At 38.0% G+C, this 20,036-nt stretch overlaps 2 protein-coding genes across 2 annotated transcripts in view; one reads left to right on the forward strand and one right to left on the reverse strand.

Annotated features, from left to right (window-relative positions):
* The window catches only part of LOC105488550 (G elongation factor mitochondrial 1), a 45,303-nt gene that overhangs the window by 12,353 nt on the left and 12,914 nt on the right, over positions 1 to 20,036 (forward strand). Inside the window, exons 9-13 of the mRNA XM_011752739.2 lie at positions 1,299 to 1,436; positions 3,233 to 3,334; positions 4,992 to 5,048; positions 7,682 to 7,819; positions 8,667 to 8,749. Of these exons, the coding sequence (XP_011751041.2) occupies positions 1,299 to 1,436; positions 3,233 to 3,334; positions 4,992 to 5,048; positions 7,682 to 7,819; positions 8,667 to 8,749 (518 nt within the window). The remainder of the gene's footprint in view (positions 1 to 1,298; positions 1,437 to 3,232; positions 3,335 to 4,991; positions 5,049 to 7,681; positions 7,820 to 8,666; positions 8,750 to 20,036) is intronic.
* Positions 8,776 to 15,001, reverse strand: LOC105488549 (latexin). The gene is made up of 6 exons (XM_011752738.3): positions 14,702 to 15,001; positions 13,311 to 13,373; positions 11,811 to 11,988; positions 11,371 to 11,507; positions 9,377 to 9,439; positions 8,776 to 9,109 (listed from the first exon to the last, which is right to left on the reverse strand). Exons 1-6 carry the CDS (start codon positions 14,828 to 14,830, stop codon positions 9,011 to 9,013), a joined length of 669 nt encoding a protein of 222 aa, XP_011751040.2. The 5' UTR covers positions 14,831 to 15,001; the 3' UTR covers positions 8,776 to 9,010.

Raw genomic sequence — 20,036 nt, forward strand, 5'->3', positions numbered from 1 at the left:
TATTTTGTTAATATTTAGTTTCGTTCCTTCTACTTTTTTACGTTTTTTTTTCTTTCCCCATTATTAATTCAACTGGTATTTGGTTTGGTGGGTAGGATCTAAATGTATTTCCTCTGCCTCCAAATAGAGTATCATTTGTCCAGTTAGTACTTTATGCACAATCCTTTTTTCCTTTTCCATTGATTTGTCATGTTTCCTTACCATCTATTGACAAATATATTTTATACTTTAGATTTTTATACTATACTGTATGGGGTGGTTAGTTTAATTTGTGCTGTTTCTGAACTTTGTGAGTTTCAAGCATTTTAATATGTTTTTATATATGTCAGGGTTAGTTTTATATCATTACCATAGATTTTGAAAAATTTCTGTTTTTACCTATTTATTCCTCTGAATGAATTTAAAATCACTAATCACATATTTAAAATTTCCTGTTGGGATTTCTATTGCTATTTTGTTAAGCGTACAATTAACATGGTAAGAACTGGGAACTTTTAAATATATGTTAATTGGTCACTGCTAGTATATTCAATCACTTCACAGAACTCTTTTTTTTTTGGAGACAGAGTCTCACCTACTCTGTCACCCAGGTTGGAGTGCAATGGTGCGTTCTTGGCTCACTGCAACCTCCGCCTCCCGGGTTTAAGCAATTTTCCTGCCTCAGCTTCCCGAGTAGCTGGGATTATAGGTGCGACACCACCCCCGGCTGATTTTTGTGTTTTTAGTAGAGATGGGGTTTTGCCATGTTGGCCCGGTTGGTCTTGAACTCCTGACCTCAGGTAATCTACCTGCTTCTGCCTCCCAAAGTGCTGGGATTACAGGCCTGAGCGACCAGCCCAGCCACAGAACTCTTACTTGCATAATTTTCCACATGATTATCAGAGATTGTATTTTAGATGTATAGCACACACCTACTGTTTCTAATGGTATCTTTGTTGTTTTTCCAATTATACCTTGTTTTGTCTGATATCTTATTGTATTAAACTTACGAAATAATGTTAGAAGGCAAAAGATACTTCTGTATTATGTAAAAAATTTAAAAATTTTGTTCTAATACTAATAGCTTATCTCAAAGGAAACAGAAATAACTTAGATTGTGATACCAAAAAGATTGATGAATAACAGCCATTTATCTGTGTTCAAAGCTAGTATTAGTTTATGACAATAAACTGAAGTATGTAAGATAGTTTACTAAAATTGGTAGAGAATACTCGGAGGGACTTATGAAGCTTTCCTCAGTACTTTGATTATTATGTTTCTTTTTATTCTTCTTGCCCCTACCCGATCTTGACTTCTAGGTAGGTCGATTTGGACAATTAACTTACGTTCGCATTTACCAGGGAGAGCTAAAGAAGGGTGACACCATCTATAACACAAGGACAAGAAAGAAAGTACGATTGCAACGGCTGACTCGCATGCATGCCGACATGATGGAGGCAAGTACAGGGTCATCGTGAGATTAGAAATTCCTCTAATATGGGTGAAATAGATCTTTCTTGGTATCCTGAGCCCCACTAGAAAATTAATTCTGGTTAAATGTATGTTCCTAGTTTCTTCCTTTTTACTTAAATGTGTTGCAGCTCTGATCTAGCACTTTGCTATAGGCTAAATTAGCAGATGTTAACAACTCAGTTTTTTTAAATACCACTAGTTGTGAATTAGTTATATTTTCTCAAGAGCCTGGGTTAAGGAAAAGAGATAGTTTCCTAACACTCAGAATAAAAGATTCAGTACTTTCCTCAAGAACTATCATTACAAAGAATGTAATAGGCATTTAAGACTGTGGAACTGTGATTCTTAAAGATAAGAGAATCATAAATTTACACACTTTTCCACATTGTTTTATTTACTTTCTGAAATACAGCAGGCACAAAAGCCCTGTTTAACCCCGGAGCTTTTATTCCTATTGTAGAACCCACTACAGGACCATATTGGGGCCAGAATCCACCTGAAGATTTAAAGCTTCAGGGGCTGATCTGGGAGATAAACTTTGACTTACGCCTTGAATTCTTGAGTTGGCTTGGAGTCTGCTATAGCCTTCTGTAGTCCTTATGGTTAGTTCTTGGAAGGAATACTGAGTGCATGAGTTTGTCCCCTACTCCCACCCTCTCCCAATCCAGCTATATATTCCTGGAGAAATGTATCAGTCTAAGCAAAATCTTATGAATTTTTTGGTAGCTATAACTTTTGTTTCTTCTAGAGGAGGAATTGTCAGTCTCAAAACCCAACAGCATTGCTGTTTTGTGAGATAGGCAGCAGGGGGCAGGCTAAATGATTGTCATAGCTGTTTCATGGACCAGGAGCTGGAAGATTTGTGTAGCTGTGTCACCATTAAAGAAAGACATGTTTACTCACAGCCACAGTTGTTGTGAATGAACTGTAAATGTAAAAGGACAAAAACTAGGAAGCTTGGAGGCACCAATGCTTTGTTCTTAGATTTCCTGTGTTTTCTTGACTGCTTGCATCTGTGAGAAATTAAAATTATTTTTAGTACAGTGGGCTCCATTCTCCTTTGTTTTCAAAACTTCCTTTACAGGTTTCCTGGTATATCTCTGTCATACACAATCTCATTGTCTAACCGCGGCAACATATATAGTACATGCCTTTTTTTTTTTTTTTTTTGAAATGGAGTTTTGCTCTTGTCTCCCACGCTGGAGTGCAGTGGCGCGATCTTGGCTCACTGCAACCTCAGCCTCCCAGTTTTAAGTGTTTCTCCTACCTCAGCCTCCCGAGTAGCTGGGATTACAGGCACCCGCCACCATGCCTGGCTAATTTTTTGTATTTTTAGTAGAGACAAGGTTTCACCATGTTGGGCAGGCTGGTCTCAAACTCCTCATCTCAGGTGATTCACTCGCCTCGACCTCCCAAAGTGCTGGTATTACAGACGTGAGCCACCATGCCCCGCCAGTACATGCCTTTTAATTCCATAGAAATAACTTTAGAACTTTGAGGCACTGTGTTGTTGGTACTGCAGATCCTTCAAGTAATGAGTTTTCTGTTTAAAATCTTGTCTGTTGACATATGGTTTAAATGAAGGCCTTTTAAAAATACATCTTAGCATGGTTGATTGTTGTTGTATTGGTTCTAGCTAATTCACTATAGAATTCAAGCTGAGAGATTCTGCCATGCTTATTTATATACAATGTGTGTACTGTACAGTTACTTTTTAGTTACCACGTCTTTATTTGTATTACTTATATCAAATATCATTTTGTTTTATTTGTTTTTTTAGGATGTTGAGGAAGTATATGCTGGAGACATCTGTGCATTGTTTGGCATTGACTGTGCTAGTGGAGACACGTTCACAAACAAAGCCAACAGTGACCTTTCCATGGTAAGCCATTTAATTTCAAAGCTACTTATCACTAGAATTTTAAAAGTCTGTTTTTTCATGTAGTGCATTTAATACTTCAGAAAAACAACCACAGAAGTTTTCATTGAGTACCACAGTCATCAAGTTAGTGGTGGCTCTTTGAATGTTGGTTATAGCTCTTTGAATGTCAATTAGACAACTGCTGTGTAAGCTAATTCACTTGGTTTTTTCATAGTAAAAAGTAGGAAGAGTTTTGACTATAGTAAAAAGGAAAACTTGGAGGATCCACAATCCTCCCAAGTTTAGCAAGAAGGAAAAATCTCCACCAGATGGTACCTGGACAGTGTGGCTCTGATTCCTCCACCCTGAGACCTGCATCCACACTCGGGGTGCATTTCTAATTGTTACCACTAGCGTCAAGCTAGTTTCAGTGGAGTGCTACTTCCTTACTAACTCAGTAGCAGGAAAGTGTACTGTTCCCTCAATCCCTTGTGAGACCAGACTGTAACATTTAGACTAGACTTGGGATAACAGAACATAACCAGGCTCAGAAGGCAATATGCAACTACACAGTCTGATTTATAGAAACAGCCTGCCGTTTGGAACTCAGAAGTCCCTTTTTATCATTGAGGGATTCTGAGGGAGGAGCATGCACAGGTAGTTCTGCCTTTGAATTCCCTTCACTCACTCACCTTTTTTGCTTCTGTAGTAGAGCAAATTCTGTTACATTATGGCCATTTGTTCATAAGAGTGATCTCTTTCATGAATTCAGTAAAGAAAGAGTATGATGAGTACATAGGTAATTTGCAGTGGGTCATTTACATAAGTACTGACCCAACTCTAACAGATTAGCACTGTAATACTTCCTGCTATCTAATGATGAATTCATGATTTTATAGTTTAGTTTTTTTGTCTATAATATTCTCTAATGTGTGTAGTATTACCTGTTGATTTAGGACACTACAAAAAAGCATAAATCTATACAATTTTTGTTTGAGATCCAGATAAAAGGAATGTTTTCTAAGTATTATTGATAAGACCTTCTCTAAGTACTTCTCATTAGCAACATGAAGTGATTGGTGGTTGTGGGAAGTGCTTACCAAGGCTTTGAAACAAATAGGCCTTGGTTAGAGTCTCACCTTTGCCCTATACTACCTCCTGGCCCTTAGCCAATTTGTTTTACCTTATTTCCAAGGCTTTAGTGACTTTATTTGTAAAATTGGGATAATGCCTGCTTCTCAGAGTTGTAATTGATTAAATGAGGTATCATGGGTATGAAGAATGTGGTGCCCTTTCTCTTTTTGCCTTATCAGTAATTGTAGTATATTTTGATTAAATAAAGTAACTTAGAAGATTGCAACAGCCACCAAGCAATAAGAATTTCACATCTCAGTATTTGGATTAGTTGTAGTGATTATGTTAAACAGGTAAATAAATACATTCATTAATTTTATTTTGGGAAGGGGGAACTTATATAAGTAGATAGCTTTATTTATTTATTAATATGTTGTATTAATATATGTATTTAATGCAAAACACATCAAGATATATATTGTCTAGCCTAAAGACAATGGCTAGTATTTATCCTTTGTTCTGTTGTGAAGTGGCACATTAATCTATCCCTGACCCATGTGGGTCTGTTTTTGAATTCTTCTGTTTTCTTTTAAAAATATTTTAGGAGTCAATTCATGTTCCTGATCCTGTCATTTCAATAGCAATGAAGCCTTCTAACAAGGTAGGAGTTTGATTTAAAGCTCAGTATATCACAATTAAAACTTGAGCTCTTTTTCATCTCTCTCTACCATGCACTCGATATCTTGTAATAACCAGCAGTCTTATGGTCTCTGTTTCCTCTGTTGGTATTGAGATCTTCTTTTTAAGTTTACCAGTCTGTTCCTAATGATAACTTCTCAGTATATTTGAAGAAATGGATGGTGTTAAAATATTCACATTACTGTACTTTATAACTCTTTAGTATATTGTTGGCTTCAGAGTGGTAAGTGTAACTTCCCGGATTCAAATCATAAATAACTGAAAATGGGGAGTCAGGGGCATTTCTCGTAAGTTGTAGTAAAACCCCACTATAAAGTACTTTAGAATGTTGAACTGATTAATCGACTCGTAGGTTATAATATAGCTCTAGGTTTTGTGGTATTTCTGAGGTAAGTGTCTGAGTATTGCATGGAAAGCCTGAAAATAAGACTTTTTTTCACTTTGAAATATAATTTTTAAGATAATTTTATGCTTTATAGTTTTATAATTGGGTTGATGTAATTTAACTTTTAATAAATCCAAAATTGCCTGGTTAGGTTTTGCATTTTCATTCTTTGCCATAGGAATTAGTCTGATCTTAAACCATAATTTTTTAGTTCTTAAGTTGCCTTGGCATTCATAACAATCATGTTAATGTGGTATATTGAAATTCACTTATTCATACATTGAGTGAACATTTTGTGATTTGTTATACAGAACTTATTACAAAACATACTCTGATGAATTGTCATGTGTGATATATCACTAACAGCTACTACTACATCTATTTTGAGGAATCTTGAGGTTTACCAGACCTTTCCTCAATATAGAAAAGAGAAAATTGAGGTGGCAAGACATATTAAATTACTGCATTTTCTCAGGAACTTGAGGAAAGGTGAACCTTACATCTTAACCTCAGTAGGATACCGTAGTTTATTCCAAGTACGTTGTTAAAATTGCTTGCTTTTCTCTTTGGAAGTATGCAAGGTTAGAACTTATGTATTATGCTTTTTCATTCCTAAATTCAGAGTTTATTTAAGACACTTAACTGTTGATAATTTACAATAATGGAGGGAAATCAATGCTTCAATATCCAGAAGGTTTTTTGGTGTTTTGGGGTTGTGTATGCATTAAAAAGTTTAAAGATGTTTGCTTGCTGGAATAAGTTAATTTAAATCAAATAATGAAGTCTCCATGAGTCTCAATAGTAGGGGCAGGCATGATGTTTCTAAGTTGAGAGTATCTGGCTTGTGCAGGAAAAAGGCAAAAGACCTAGAAAGACTAAACTGGGATTCAGTCCCAGCTTTGCCATGCAATAGCTGTGTGGCCTTGAACAAGTCACTTAAACTCTCTGTACCTCATTTCCTCACCTATAAAATGTGGATAATTCTGCCTTGCAGCATTGTGGTTGGGATTTGAGAAAACGTATGCAAAACACATACCACAGCTCCGGGTGTGTGGTAAATGATAGCTGTTAATATTGGTGGTACTGGGCATATAAGTTTTCTATTGCTGACATAGGAAGTTACCACATGTGGCTTAAAACAACACAAATATATTATTTTATAGTTCTGTGGATCATAGACTGATAACTGTTCTCAAAGGGCTAAATTAATCAAGATATTGGCAATGCTGTTTTCCTTTCTGAAGGCTCTATGGGATCATTTCTCTCCTTACTCAGGTTATTGGCAGTATTCAATTCCTTGTGGTTGTAGGATGGGGGTCCCCATTTCTTTGATGATTGTTACCTGAGGGCTGTTCCTAGCTTCTAGAGGCTACCCACCTTCCTTGGCTTGTGGCCCGCTTCCTCCATCTTTAGTGCCGGCAACAGCTGGTTAAGTCCCTTTCATGCTTCAGATATCTATCTCCTGCCACTTCTTCCTTCATGGAATCCCTCTGATCCACCCTTCTGGCTTCCTCCATGTTTTAAAGGCACACATGATTTTGTTGTACCCACCTAGATAATTGATAACAATCTCCCCATCTCCAGGTCTGTAACCTTAATTACATTTGCAAAGTCCCCTTTACTATGTAAGGCAGCATATTGACAGATTTGGGAGGATTAGGGTATCTTTGGAGGGCCATCACTTTGCTTACCACATGGGATTACATGTCATCTAACGAGAAAAAAGGTGCATCATACCACATCCAAGCAGACTGTTTTGAAAGGGACAAGTCTCATTGTGGTATTTGCCTATTTGTTGGTCTTAACTATCCTGCTTGGATCTACAATAGTGTCTTGGTAAACATGCTGATTCCTTTGATTATGTATAGGATTTCTAAAATGTAACACAGATTCCAATTTCTGCTTTATGGGCAATTTTCACAAAACGACAGTTTGTCAGTGTAAGAGGAAAGGGCATAGAGTGAAGTCTTGGACTCTTGTTTTCTATCTTGGTATGGAAAGAAAATTCTTTTCAGTGAGCTATTCCCTGCTCTCTTGGCTGTGCGGTATCCAAGCTCACATTGTTTTTAAAAATGGAGTAGAACTAGATGTGTATCATTTTTATTTCTTAACTGCTGATGTATTTTATTTCATTCAGTAAAGTTTTCTCTAAAATCCCATTGCTTATCATGCGCAGTAAAACATATAGTGATTTTCTTCTTCTTTTGAAGAACGATCTGGAAAAGTTTTCAAAAGGTATTGGCAGGTTTACAAGAGAAGATCCCACATTTAAAGTACACTTTGACACTGAGAACAAAGAGACAATTGTATCTGGAATGGGAGAATTACACCTGGAAATCTATGCTCAGGTAATGAATAATAAGGAAGTTAAGTTAAAATCAATTTATTACTATCTGTTTTGTTAAAAGTCAATAATTCTCAATCTAATGTCTCTAACTAACTGGTTTTTCATCTAATGTCTCAATCTAATGTCTCTAACTTCACTCTGGTTTGTATGCAGATGTGGTCTACTGCTTCTGCTACTATGTGTTACAAAATAATTATTTTTGATCTCTAAACCTTTTTATTTGTAAAATGTTCTAGACCCCTAGAATCAAGGCTCAGGGGATTTGCAACAAGAATATCTGTCCATCTCCAGGTCATGGTTAACTGGGTCAGGTAAATCCTGGTTCAAGCCTTAGGGAGACAACCTGCGGTTGTACCAACTCTTCAGGCCATTTCTTCTCAAGTCAATAATTGAAGGTCATTATAATATAGATAAAAGGAAGGTGGGGCCTATACCTTCCCAGGAAAGGTCTTGTATGTATGGATATATAAGTAAAAAACAAAGGTATGTGATTAGAAATTTTGATGAGATCATATCTTTGAAGTTGAGATAGAAAATCCTGACAACAGATTTATATATTATTCAAATGAATATATAATAATATGGAACAATGGTGACGTTTTAGTGGGTAGATTAATTGGAGGTAAATATAAATTAACCAATGTAACTTAGAATTCATTTATATAAAATCTGTAAAAGCAGTTTGTATTAAGTATCACATACCTAATCCTTATAAAATACTAAAATGATTTAATATTTGTTTATCTATTATATTTAAATGAATGCTACTAAGATATATAAGATGCTCATGAGTTTTTCTTTCAGTTTATTTTTTTAAATTTGAATAATATTTTCCCCACTCTTTTTAGAGGATGGAAAGAGAATATGGCTGTCCTTGTATCACAGGAAAGCCAAAAGTTGCCTTTCGAGAGACCATTACTGCCCCTGTCCCGTAAGTATGCAACGTAATTAAACATTATGAGGCTGAAATTGAAGCTTTTTATTTTGGATATACATACCACTATTACTGTCATAAAGACATTTTTATATAGGGATACTTTGTATTATGAATCTATAAAGTTCTATACCATAATCAAGACATTTATATAAAGTGACACTTTGGGATTATTTGACCTCATAAGCTAGATGCCAGTGAAATTGGCACATACATCATTAATAGACATGTTTACACTTCCAGTGTTAGGGTTTTTGTTTATTCCAGTTGTACTTCCTTTGGCAGACGGCTGTTATGTTTTACTTTAGTGCCATATTGTGGATGCCAGAGAACTTGCATTTGCCAGGGAATAATCTCCTGCAAGTGAAGAAAATTAATGCCATGATAAAATTCAGAAAACATTTAGGAAAATGTAGTTGGGTTTATATTTTGTTAGAGATAAAACAGTCTTCGCAAAGAATAGTACTTTTGTTAAATTGCTACAGCTATAATATACTGAAATATGGTGCCTATCTGGATTTACATGAATTCTGATTTAGAGTCAAAATTAATAAAGCATACTTTGGCAATACAGGGAGTCTCAGTTTTCAGAATGGCATCAAATAAAGGTAAATTATACTTTACCTGAGATCCTATATCATGAAGTAGAATGGTGTAGTCTAATTCAATAAAGTCATCATTTCTTTGCTGTGACAAAAAATAAAAACCTGTTGTTTAAAACTTAATATCATTGGCAAAAAATTACATTTAATTTTGAAAATCATCTTTGATTAGTAGATGAATATAATATTTATATTTAGGTAAAAATAAAAATTGAATGTCAGAATTTCAGTTTAATGTGACAGAAAATCTATTCTCTTACACTAAATAAAGTGTTCTTTCAAGATTCATTTTAAAATCATGATTTTATATTTGTTCCCCAAAAAATGTTTACCTGTTTTTAGTTTCCAAGTTGTGGTAGCTACTTAAGAGAATTACCAAGTGTAGCTTGTTATTTAAGAACCCTTCGTGTTTCCATTGTACACAAAAGCATAATTTATGGGATAAACTGTAGCAATGGGTGTTTACATTGAAATAATACAATTTTACAATAGAAATTTTCTTTTTGAAAACTGAAAAATAAGGCCAGGCACAGTGACTCACACCTGTAATCCCGCACTTCGGGGGCACCGAGGTAGGCAACTTGCCTGAGCCTAGGAGTTTAAGAACAGTCTGGGAAACACAGTGAAACCACGTCTCTATGAGAAGAAACAAAAAATTAGCCAGGCATGGCTGTGTGCGCCTGTACTCCCAGCCACTTGGGAGGCTGAGGCGGAAGGACCGCCTGAACCTGGGAAGTTGAGACTGCAGCGAGCCATGATCACACTAATACACTCCAGCCTGGGCAACAGAGTGAAACCCTGTCTCAAAAACAGGCAAACAAACAAACAAACAAATGAAACCAGAACACCTGAGAATAATAAAATGTAGTGAGTATAGTTATGTGATTGTGTAATTAAGCTTTTTTCTGTACTGTACAGTAGAGGGAAAAAAAAGTTTCAGTATGGCATGACTATAGTAAGTTGAACACAAAACTTAGATTGCTAAGGGAAATAGTCTGTATTAAGCTGAGCATAAAAGCTAAATGTCGGATTATAACTCAAGACTTTCCTCTTCTGAAAGCACAGCTTTGCTTGTGACTGCCATAAAAAGTGGCCCTGAGGATCTTTATAGAGCAGATTAAAGGTGAGGAGAGTCATTACAATTGTCCCTTAGTATCCATGGAACACTGGTTCCAGGATTCCCCTCAGATACCAAAATCCACAGATGCTTAAGTCTCTGACATAAAACAGTGTAGTATTTCCATATAACCTATGCATACCCTTTCATATACTTTAAATCATCTCTAGATTACTTATAATACCGAATACAATCTAAATGTTATGTAAATAGTTGTTATATTAGGGAATCATGACAAGCAAAAAACCTGTGCATGTTCAGTACAGATGCTACCATCCATTTTTTACCCCAAATATTTTTGATTCTCAGTTGTTTGTATCCATGGATGCAGAACCCATGGACAGAGAGACCTGACTGTATATTGTATACCTGGGATTCTATCTTGCTGCTACTAATAAAACTCTCTAAACCTTTTTGTTCTAGAAGAGGGTTTGAGTAAAGTATCATAGTTAAATCTGACTTGACTAACCTGAAAGATTAAGAGCTACAATTACCATGATGCTTTTGGAAAGTGCAGTCTAGATACTGTGTGTTAATAGAAAGTGTTTCATTGAAATCCTTGGCTTTGCCTTGCTATTGTTAGGCTTCCTAGTCAGTATGTTCCCAGAGAATGCAACTAACCAAGCACAGTTATTAGGCAAGTTTGAGGCACAGGAGGCCTGTGGTTTGCATCTCTCAGCCAAATCAAACAACTTTTTAGACCAGTTACTGTTGCTTTGGACTCTTCCTACAATTCTTCACCTTCTCTAATCTTGATTGTAACTGACCTCCCCTTTGAAATCCCGGGTTTGCTATTAAATACAAAATGACTATAGGGATACTGTTTATCGAATTATGAATTACAATACTTTTGATAAATATTAACCCCATTAATAGTGTATTTTATAGAAACTACTTACCACTTGCTTGACAGTTTGAATTTTTACCATTTTATACCATGTGTCTTCGGTAGAATTTTGCCATATTATATAACCACAGGCAACCCAGGCTAAATGTAGAAGGAGCGTCATTTCTGGAGATACATTTCCAAAATTGTCTGGTAGGAGAAACATTTATATGATAACTATATATGTAGTATTAACCTTTTAAAACAAAATGTAAATTCTAAATCATGTCTTAGTTTCCTTCAAATGTGTGCAGAAAATAATTTAATTAAGCTATGGATCTATGAAATTTCCGAGGCCTCTTTTTTGTTGGATTAGATTGGAGATGAGTATTTTTGCCAAAGCCTGCATGTTTCTAACATACTTAGCAACTAACAATTTTAAGCATAGATAATTGAGATTGATTTTAAAGTTGAAACAAACAAATGATTTTCATGCCATATTTATGTATATACCTGGAATATTTTGTGCTTCTAGTGGTTCCTTCATCGACTTGAGTCTTTGATAAAATGTGTTGTCTTCTTCATCTGGATTCTTTCCAGTTTCTCCTTCAAATGTGAAGTTGACTTCTGGTGCAGTTTCTTGTCCCATTAAAGGGTAAAGGACTTCAGCTGTGCAGTTCACCTTAACTTGCTGTTTGAAATTTAGCAAAAGATCCTTATATACAGGAGGCTATTCATTATTAATTATCATCTTTGAGATATGATTTAAAGCATAGGCCCCTAATGGTGTTGTTTTAGACTAGACTTCAGAGTGCATGTTTTCAGAGGTATCTAACTGGGCCTGGCCTATTAATATTCTATACTTATCATGTGAGTACCCTAAAATAGGTAACTTACCTTATAAATGATCTTGTAAAGTCTAGTCTTAAAACTGAATATATCTCAGTATTAATGGGGTGTCCACTTGCAAGGCCAGATTTTAGTCTGACTTTATATACCAACTCAAGACTCTGGTTACTTTTAAAGTTTTTCCATTACTGTTACTCCTTGCTCCTGAAATAACATAATTTTTTTCAAATGCAGATGCAGCAGTCTGTGTCTGGATATAAAATTAGAAGATTATAGCATTGGGTTATGCTTTGTAAAGATGGCTGTCTAGCAGCTCAGATGCCTTTTAATGAATCTCCTTATGAATTATGCTCAACAGAAAGGCAAGCTTTTTAAAATTTCAAGATGGCTGTGGTACAGATTGCCATTGCTTTCTTTGAAGTTTGTCTCATTACTAATTTGACAGTTGTGTATAATCTTTAAAATTTCCCTTCCTTATTACTGGAGGATCTTTATATGAATGGTGGTATCAGCTGGCATTCTATTGCTTGTGAATATCTAAGAACACATTATTTCTCTAAAAACCCAATGAAAAACAGAATGAGAAAAGCAGACGTAAGAAAGTGATTGATTGGGGAGTAAATTACTTCACTCATTTATATTAGGCATAAGTGCTGATTGCCCTAAGAGTAAGGAAATTCATTTGAACTGAAGTATATAGTCTTTTTCTGTGTAGGTTGGTAGAAATAATTCACATACCTAGGAATACCCAACGATAGTAAAGAACTGATCCTTGTAAACTTTGCCCATATGGTAATTTTTAGAGGCAGGGATTTCACAACAACTTTTTAAAAAGAGGTAAAACTAATCAGTGTTATGGATTTGATCAGCAAAAATGATCTGGAATATTTAGAATTAAATTTGATTTAATAAGAACATTTTGGCTGGGCATGGTAGCTCATGCCTGTAATCCTGGCACTTTGGGAAGCAGAGGCAGGAGGATCACAAAAATTAGCCAAGTGTGGTGGCATGCACCTGTGGTCCCAGCTACTGGGGGTGGCTGAGGTAGGAGGATGGCCTGAGCCCACGAAGTTGAGGCTGCAGTGAGCCATGTTCCGCCACTGCACTTCAGCCTGGGTGATAGAGACCCTGTCTCAAAGAAAAAAGAAAAAAAAATTGACGTACTTTTTGTATAATTTCTTCAACAGCAAATTTAAGGTGATACTTATGTCCTCTTCCTGGAATATCCTAAAATTAAACAAATGTAATGGAGACAAGAAAATATTATAACAACATTATACTTGCATTGTTAGAAGCATCCATCTCATTTGGTTGGAGGGGCTGGCTGAAGGGGAATGGTGAAAGCCTTAGATCTTGAAAAAGGCATGTCACCATGAATGTAACATCTAATCTAGCAAGTCCCCTGTCAGGTTTATTTTGGATGAAAACAAAAAGTTAGGATAAAAGCATACAAATTGGGCACAGCTCACTTTCAGTCATCAAAAGACTTTAACCTCTGGATCTGTGATCTTAAAGTCTCTACATAAATTTTGAAACAGTGTTTAATTCTAAAGATGACAAATAGTGTCATCTTTGAAAAGATTTTTCATAAAGCTCAGTGTACCCTCCAAATAATGTTCAATGAACGTGAATTTCATTTTGAGGCAGATTACTGCAAAGCAATTGGAGACTTAATACAATTAAGTATTGTTTTTACTTGTATATTAGTGGAACTGCAAAATGATTAACAAATTTTATAAGACTAAGAAATGAGTTTCACTTTTAAATCAAAATACTGGTTGAAAATTTATACCTAATTATGTTATCTGGTCCAGTTTCAAAATAAGATCTACGGTCTGTCAGCTCTTAAAGACTGTTAGCAGTTAAAATTCTGTCAGATAAATAAGGGATAATCTGAAATCCAGTGGATTTTAGTAAAATGAAAACAAACGTCGTTAGTGATTGCTGAGGCCTTAAACATTTAACTCAAGCCTTTAGCAGAGGGTGCACATCTTTTAAGGCAGTCATGTGGTAGTGGTGTTTGGGTGGCTAAAGGCCAGCGTCAGCCCACAGTGCTTTTATTCTTTGACTTTGTCGGTTTCTCTTGCTGTTTGTTTCCTCCTTCATTTTGGTCAAAGGGTCTAATAAGGATTTGTCTTAAAATGTAGGCAATAGAGAGTCATTTGGAAGATGGGAGCTTTTGTTGGTCCAGATCAGAGTAGCAGATGAGAAACGTGGCAGCCTTAAGAGTCTTTCGAATGGTTCCTACAGGTTACACTTAAGGAAAGTGCTGCCCCATTACTTAGAGCGTTTTCCCATTTTCCTGTAACTATGCGTGTAAAAACTTTGTCTCTGCCTTAAGATGAAAACAGTCCCGGGCTGTCTGCAGAGACTGTAGTATAGACATTCCCCCAGAAACCTTAATATCTCAAGACCAGATACCAGCAGTGTGTCCTAAAACAGAAGGTGGGTAGGGGGTGGCGCGGAGTATCTGCACACAAAGGCTGAGACCTCGGGTCAGTGGAGGGAGCGCAATCCTGAAGCCCCCGCTGCGCGCCACCCCCTGCTAAACTCACCTCCATGCTGGCTTGTTTGACCTTCTGCACCTCAAACACCCTGTGGGGGGTCCCCTGCTGGTAGTTGATGTAGTTCTGTGCCACCAAGGCTGCCCTGGAGGCTGGGTAGTTGGTCGGCGGGATTTCCATTCTGTTAGAGCAGTGACTTCAGGGCTTGGGCTGCTGAGGCTTAACGGGACGAGTAGCAGAGCGCCACCCGTCCTGCTTGCTGCTGGGTCCGGTTGCCGAGGCGAAAAAGTCGCAAGCTCCTTCAGTCTGTCTTCTTTCTCAGCAACTTCCGACTCCGGAAGCTGCTGCTTGGGCTCAGTCTCTCTCCGTCCCAGCTCCCTGGGCTGGCTGCTTCTGAGGCCCCGCCCCGCTACTGCCAGCAGCGGCCTTCCTTACTCCGCCTGCAGGTTCCTACTGGAAGAGAGGCCAGCATGCTGTCAGGCACCAGCAGGTGGAGGTGTGGGGAGGGAGTCAGTGGGCTAGGTTCTCTGGGATTGCGTCTTTCCTTTCATTAACCTTTATAGAAGTGCAGGGTGGGGCTTTCTGGCCTTCGCTTATGTAGGACGTCTCTGAAGCCTCCAGTTTTCTGTCCATGGAAAAAAAGTCTGGTTGCTTCGCTTGCATACTGGAGTGCAACTTCCGTATACACCGCACGCAGTGTCCCTGACAGGGCAAGGTGCACAGGCACTCCAGGTAGTGATTCGATTCCTTCATTTCCCTTCCCCTTGTGAGAGTCCAGGAAGAGGCTTTCTCGTCCTCAGCTCTTTGTGGGTTTTGGACCAGTTCTGCCCAAATCAAAGTATGAGAATCTGCAAACTATAATATTAAATTGGGGGATTATGTAATTTGGATCAGGAGAAAAAAAATGCGCCTGTACCCCTCTCCTTTACTAATCTTAAAATGATGAAGTTTTAATGTAATACCATGCTTCCAATTTGAGTCATTTTGAATATTTTACTTCAAGGATTAAAATAAACTTAAAAACTAAACTTATACAAATTACTCTCTCTGGTATGTGGTCTCCCTCATTGAAATGGGTCTATAAACCTGACTTTGTAGAAGTACAGGTTTATCCTTGGTGGTCTTAGGCTAATTGGGCTAGGATAACTTGGAGATTCTACCAAGGTTTGGCCAAGGTCTTCGCAGACTGGATTGGGACCTTTTTTTTTTGAGTCACAGTTTCGCTCTGGTTGCCCAGGCTGGAGTGCAATGGTGTGATCTCAGCTCACTGCAACCTTTGCTCCTGGGTTCAAGCAGTTCTTCTGCCTCAGCCTCCCAAGTAGCTGAAGATTACAGTCATGTGGCACCATGCCCAGCTCATTTTGTATTTTTAGTAGAGACAGGGTTTCTCCATGTTGGTCAGGCTGGTCTCGAACTCCCGACCTCAGGTGATCCACCCGCCTCAGTCTCCCAAAGTGCTGAGATTACAGGCGTGAGCCACCACACCCGGCCTTTTTTTTCCCTTGTGTATTACGCTGGTTTAACAGCTTTTTTTTTTTTTTTTTTTTTTTTTTTTTTTTTTTTTGTGAGACGGAGTTTCACTCTTGTTGCCTAGGCTGGAATGCAATGGTGCAATCTCAGCTCCCTGCAACCTCCGCCTCCTGAGTTCAAGCGATTCTCCTGTCTCAGCCTCCGGAGTAGCTGGGATTACAGGTGCCCACCACAATGCCTGGCTAGTTTTTTGTATTTTTAGCAGAGACAGGGTTTCACCATGTTGGCTAGGCTGGTCTCGAACTCCTGACCTCAGGTGATCCACCTGCCTTGGTCTCCCAAAGGGCTGGGATTATAGGCATGAGCCTCCGCGCCTGGCCAGGACCTTTAACTTGGTAGTAACACACACACCCGAGACTCTTGAGGTCTCTTTTTTTCCAATTATGTAGATTCCGCAGTAAATCTGGATTCTGGACTTGGGCCCCAGTTTCATGTTTATTATTGTCTCCTGGGATTTGGGGGTTCTGATTGACTTTGCCTTTAAATACCATCTGTCTGCTTGCCCATCATCTTATATCAAATGTCTCTCTCTCTGTCAAAGCTTAATCCAGAGCAAGGCTCTAACTCTGTTCAATTTTATGAAGGCTGAGAGAGGTGAGAAAGTTGCAGAAGAAAAGGTTGAAGCTAGCGGATGCTGGTTCATGAGGTTTAAGGAAAGAAGCCATCTCTGTAATGTAAAAGTGAAAGGTGAAGCAGCAAGTGCTGATGTGGAAGCTGCGGTAGTGATCAGTGATCTCCTAGGATCGTTGATGATGTTGGCTACACGAAACAACAGATTTTCTTTTTTTCTTTTCTTTTTTTTTTTTTTTTAAGATGGAGTTTCACTGTTGCCCAGGATGGATTGCAGTGGCATGATCTCAGCTCACTGTAGTGAGCCTCTGCCTCCTGGGTTCAAGCCGTTCTCCTGCCTTAGCCTCCCGAGTAGCTGGGATTACAGGCATCCGCCACCATGCCTGACTAAGTTTTGTATTTTTAGTAGAGACAGAATTTCATATATTGGTCAGGCTGGTCTCAAATTCCTGACCTCGTGATCCACCTACCTCAGCCTCCCAAAGTGCTGGAATTACAGGCATGAGCCACCACGCCCAGTCAAACAACAGTAATTTTCAATGTAGATGAAACATCCTTCTTTTGGAAGAAGATACCATCTTTGACTTTCATAGCTGTAGGGAAGTTGGTGCCTGGCTTCAAATCTTCAAAGGACAGGCTGTGACTCTCTTCTTAGGGGCTAATGCAGCTGGTGACTAAGTTTGAAGATAGTGCCCCTTTCCAATTGTCAAAATCCTAGGGCCCATAATAATTATGCTAAATCTACTCTGCCTATATTCTACAAATGGAATAACAAAGCCTGGGTGACAGCACATCTGTTTACAGCATGGCTTACTGAATGTTTAAAATCCATTGCTTAGAAAAAAAACGATTCTTTCAAAAGATTACTGCTCATTGACAATTCACCTGTCACACAAGAGCTCTGATGGAGATGTACAAAGAGATTAATATTGTTTCCGTGCCCGCTAATACAACGTTCATTCTGCAACCCCTGGATCAAAGAGTAATTTTGACTTTCAAGTCTTACTATTTAAGAAATACATTTTGTAAGGTGATCGCTGCCATAGGTTGATTCCTCTGATGGATCTGGACAAAGTAAATTGAAAACCTGGAAAGGGTTCACCATTCTAGGTGACATTAAGAACATTTGTGAGTCCTGGGAGGAGGTCAAAATAACATTACCAGGAGTTTGGAATAAGTTGATTCCAACCTTCATGGATGACTTTGAGAGGTTTAAGACTTCAGTGGGTGAAGTAACAGTGAATGTATTGGAAATAGCAGGAGAACTAGAATTAGAAGTGGAGCCTGAAGATGTGACTGAAGTCCTACAATTTCATGTTCAAACTTGAGCAGATGAGGAGTTCCTTCTATGGATGAGCAAAGAAAGTAGTTTCTTGAGATGGGATCTACTCCTGTTGAAGACACTGCGAACATTGTTAAAATTATAACAAGAGGTAAACCTGGTTGATAAAGCAGTGGCAAGGTTTGAGATGATTGACTCCAGTTTTGAAAGAAACTCTGCTATGGATATAATCCTTTCAAACAGCATCACATGCTACAGAGAAGTCTTGTGAAAGGGAAAGTCAATCAGTGGGGCCAACTTCATTGTTGTCTTGTCTTAAGAAATTGTCATGTGACTGGGTGAAGTGGTTCACACCTTTAATTCCAGCTACTTGGGAGGCTGAGGCAGGAAGATCACTTGAGGCCAGGACTTTGAGACCAGCCCTGGGCAACTAGGGCAATAGAGAGACTCATCTCTAAAAAACATTTTAAAAGAAATTGCCACAGCCACCTCAACCTTCAGCAGCCACCACCTTGATCAGTCAGTAGCCATCAGCATCAAGCTAAGACCCTCTAGGCTCCTAGACCTTCAGTGTCTACTCCTAATTCTGATGCTGAAGTTTCAGATGATTGTTAACATTTTTTAGCAATAAAGTATTTTTTAATTAAGATATGTGTGGTGGGATTTTTGTTTAGACATAATGCTATTGCATACTTAATAGACTACAGTATCGTGTAAACATACAGCTTTTGTAATCACTAGGAACACAATTTGTGTGACTTGCTTTATTGTGATATTAGCTTCATTGCAGTGGTCTGTTACTGAACCCACAATGCCTCCAAGATATGCCTGTATGTTGTGATGCTTTGAAAAAGAAAGTGAACAAAAATGTATTTGTAATGTACTGTCTTCTCATAAACTGTTTTAATTTATAAATACAGTGTTTCTTTGGACTATGTAGCTTTTAAAAAAATTAATAGCAGGCCGGGCGTGGTGGCTCACGCCTGTAATCCCAGCACTTTGGGAGGCCGAGACGGGTGGATCACGAGGTCAGGAGATCGAGACCATCCTGGCTAACACGGTGAAACCCCATCTCTACTAAAAAATACAAAAAACTAGCCGGGCGAGGTGGCGGGCGCCTGTAGTCCCAGCTACTCCGGAGGCTGAGGCAGGAGAATGGCGTGAACCTGGGAGGCGGAGCTTGCAGTGAGCCGAGATCCGGCCACTGCACTCCAGCCTGGGCGACAGAGCGAGACTCTGTCTCAAAAAAAAAAAAAAAAAAAAAAAATTAATAGCAATATAGCATTTCTCATCTTTTCTAGTTATATTAGCCAGCAACTATAAAGTAACTAAAGGATGAAATGGTTAGTTCTTCTCTTAAGGCCTTTTCTAAGAAGTTGGAGGAATTTTTTTCTCCTATTTTTTTTTCCTTTTGATGAGTCATGTATCTGTAAGCCAGCCTCTTAGGTTGTCGTTGTGTGTGTGAGGTTTTTGAATAGGTCCTCTGCTGATAGTGTCCAGGAAAGTGGCTGAGTACATTCTGATAACTCAGAGCTTTTTGCTGATAATGAAATTTTAGGTTTCACGCTAGTTAATATCTCGTGTGTTGCCACCAGTAGTGAGAAATACAATATGTGAGCTTCCTCAAGTCACCATTTTGAAGCCTTATGAATGCAGTCACCATCTCTGTATATCAAAGCTAGTAACACTGGTTGTGAGATAATAGGCATTTAAAAGTATACATACCAATTTAGGCTCTCTTAAAAACATAATTACTAGAAATGCCCATTGCTTGCAACTTTGTTATGACTCTGAAGTCAAAACAAATCTGCAAATTTGAGGTAAACAACAAAGCCAACACAATTCTTACATATATATATATATTTTTTGTTGTTGAAAACAATGTGGCCCTGACGTAATTTTTTTTTTTTTTTTTTTGATTAAAAAAATAGATTGAGTGGGTACAGGTGTAGTTTTGTTACATGGATATATTGGGTAGTGGTGAAGTCTGGGGCTTTTGGTGTA

This window comes from Macaca nemestrina, chromosome 2 (genome assembly GCF_043159975.1).
Source record: "Macaca nemestrina isolate mMacNem1 chromosome 2, mMacNem.hap1, whole genome shotgun sequence".
Classification (NCBI taxonomy): Eukaryota; Metazoa; Chordata; class Mammalia; order Primates; family Cercopithecidae; genus Macaca; species Macaca nemestrina.

Coding starts and splice junctions, on each gene's coding strand:
- LOC105488549 (XM_011752738.3), bottom strand. CDS start 14,830: ATGGAAATCCCGCCGACCAACTACCCAGCCTCCAGGGCAGCCTTGGTG. Junction 13,374..14,701: donor TCAAACAAGCCAGCATGGAG/GTGAGTTTAGCA, acceptor GTTTAATTTTAG/GATATTCCAGGAAGAGGACA. Junction 11,989..13,310: donor TTGAAGAAATTATACAAAAA/GTACGTCAATTT, acceptor AATTTCAAACAG/CAAGTTAAGGTGAACTGCAC.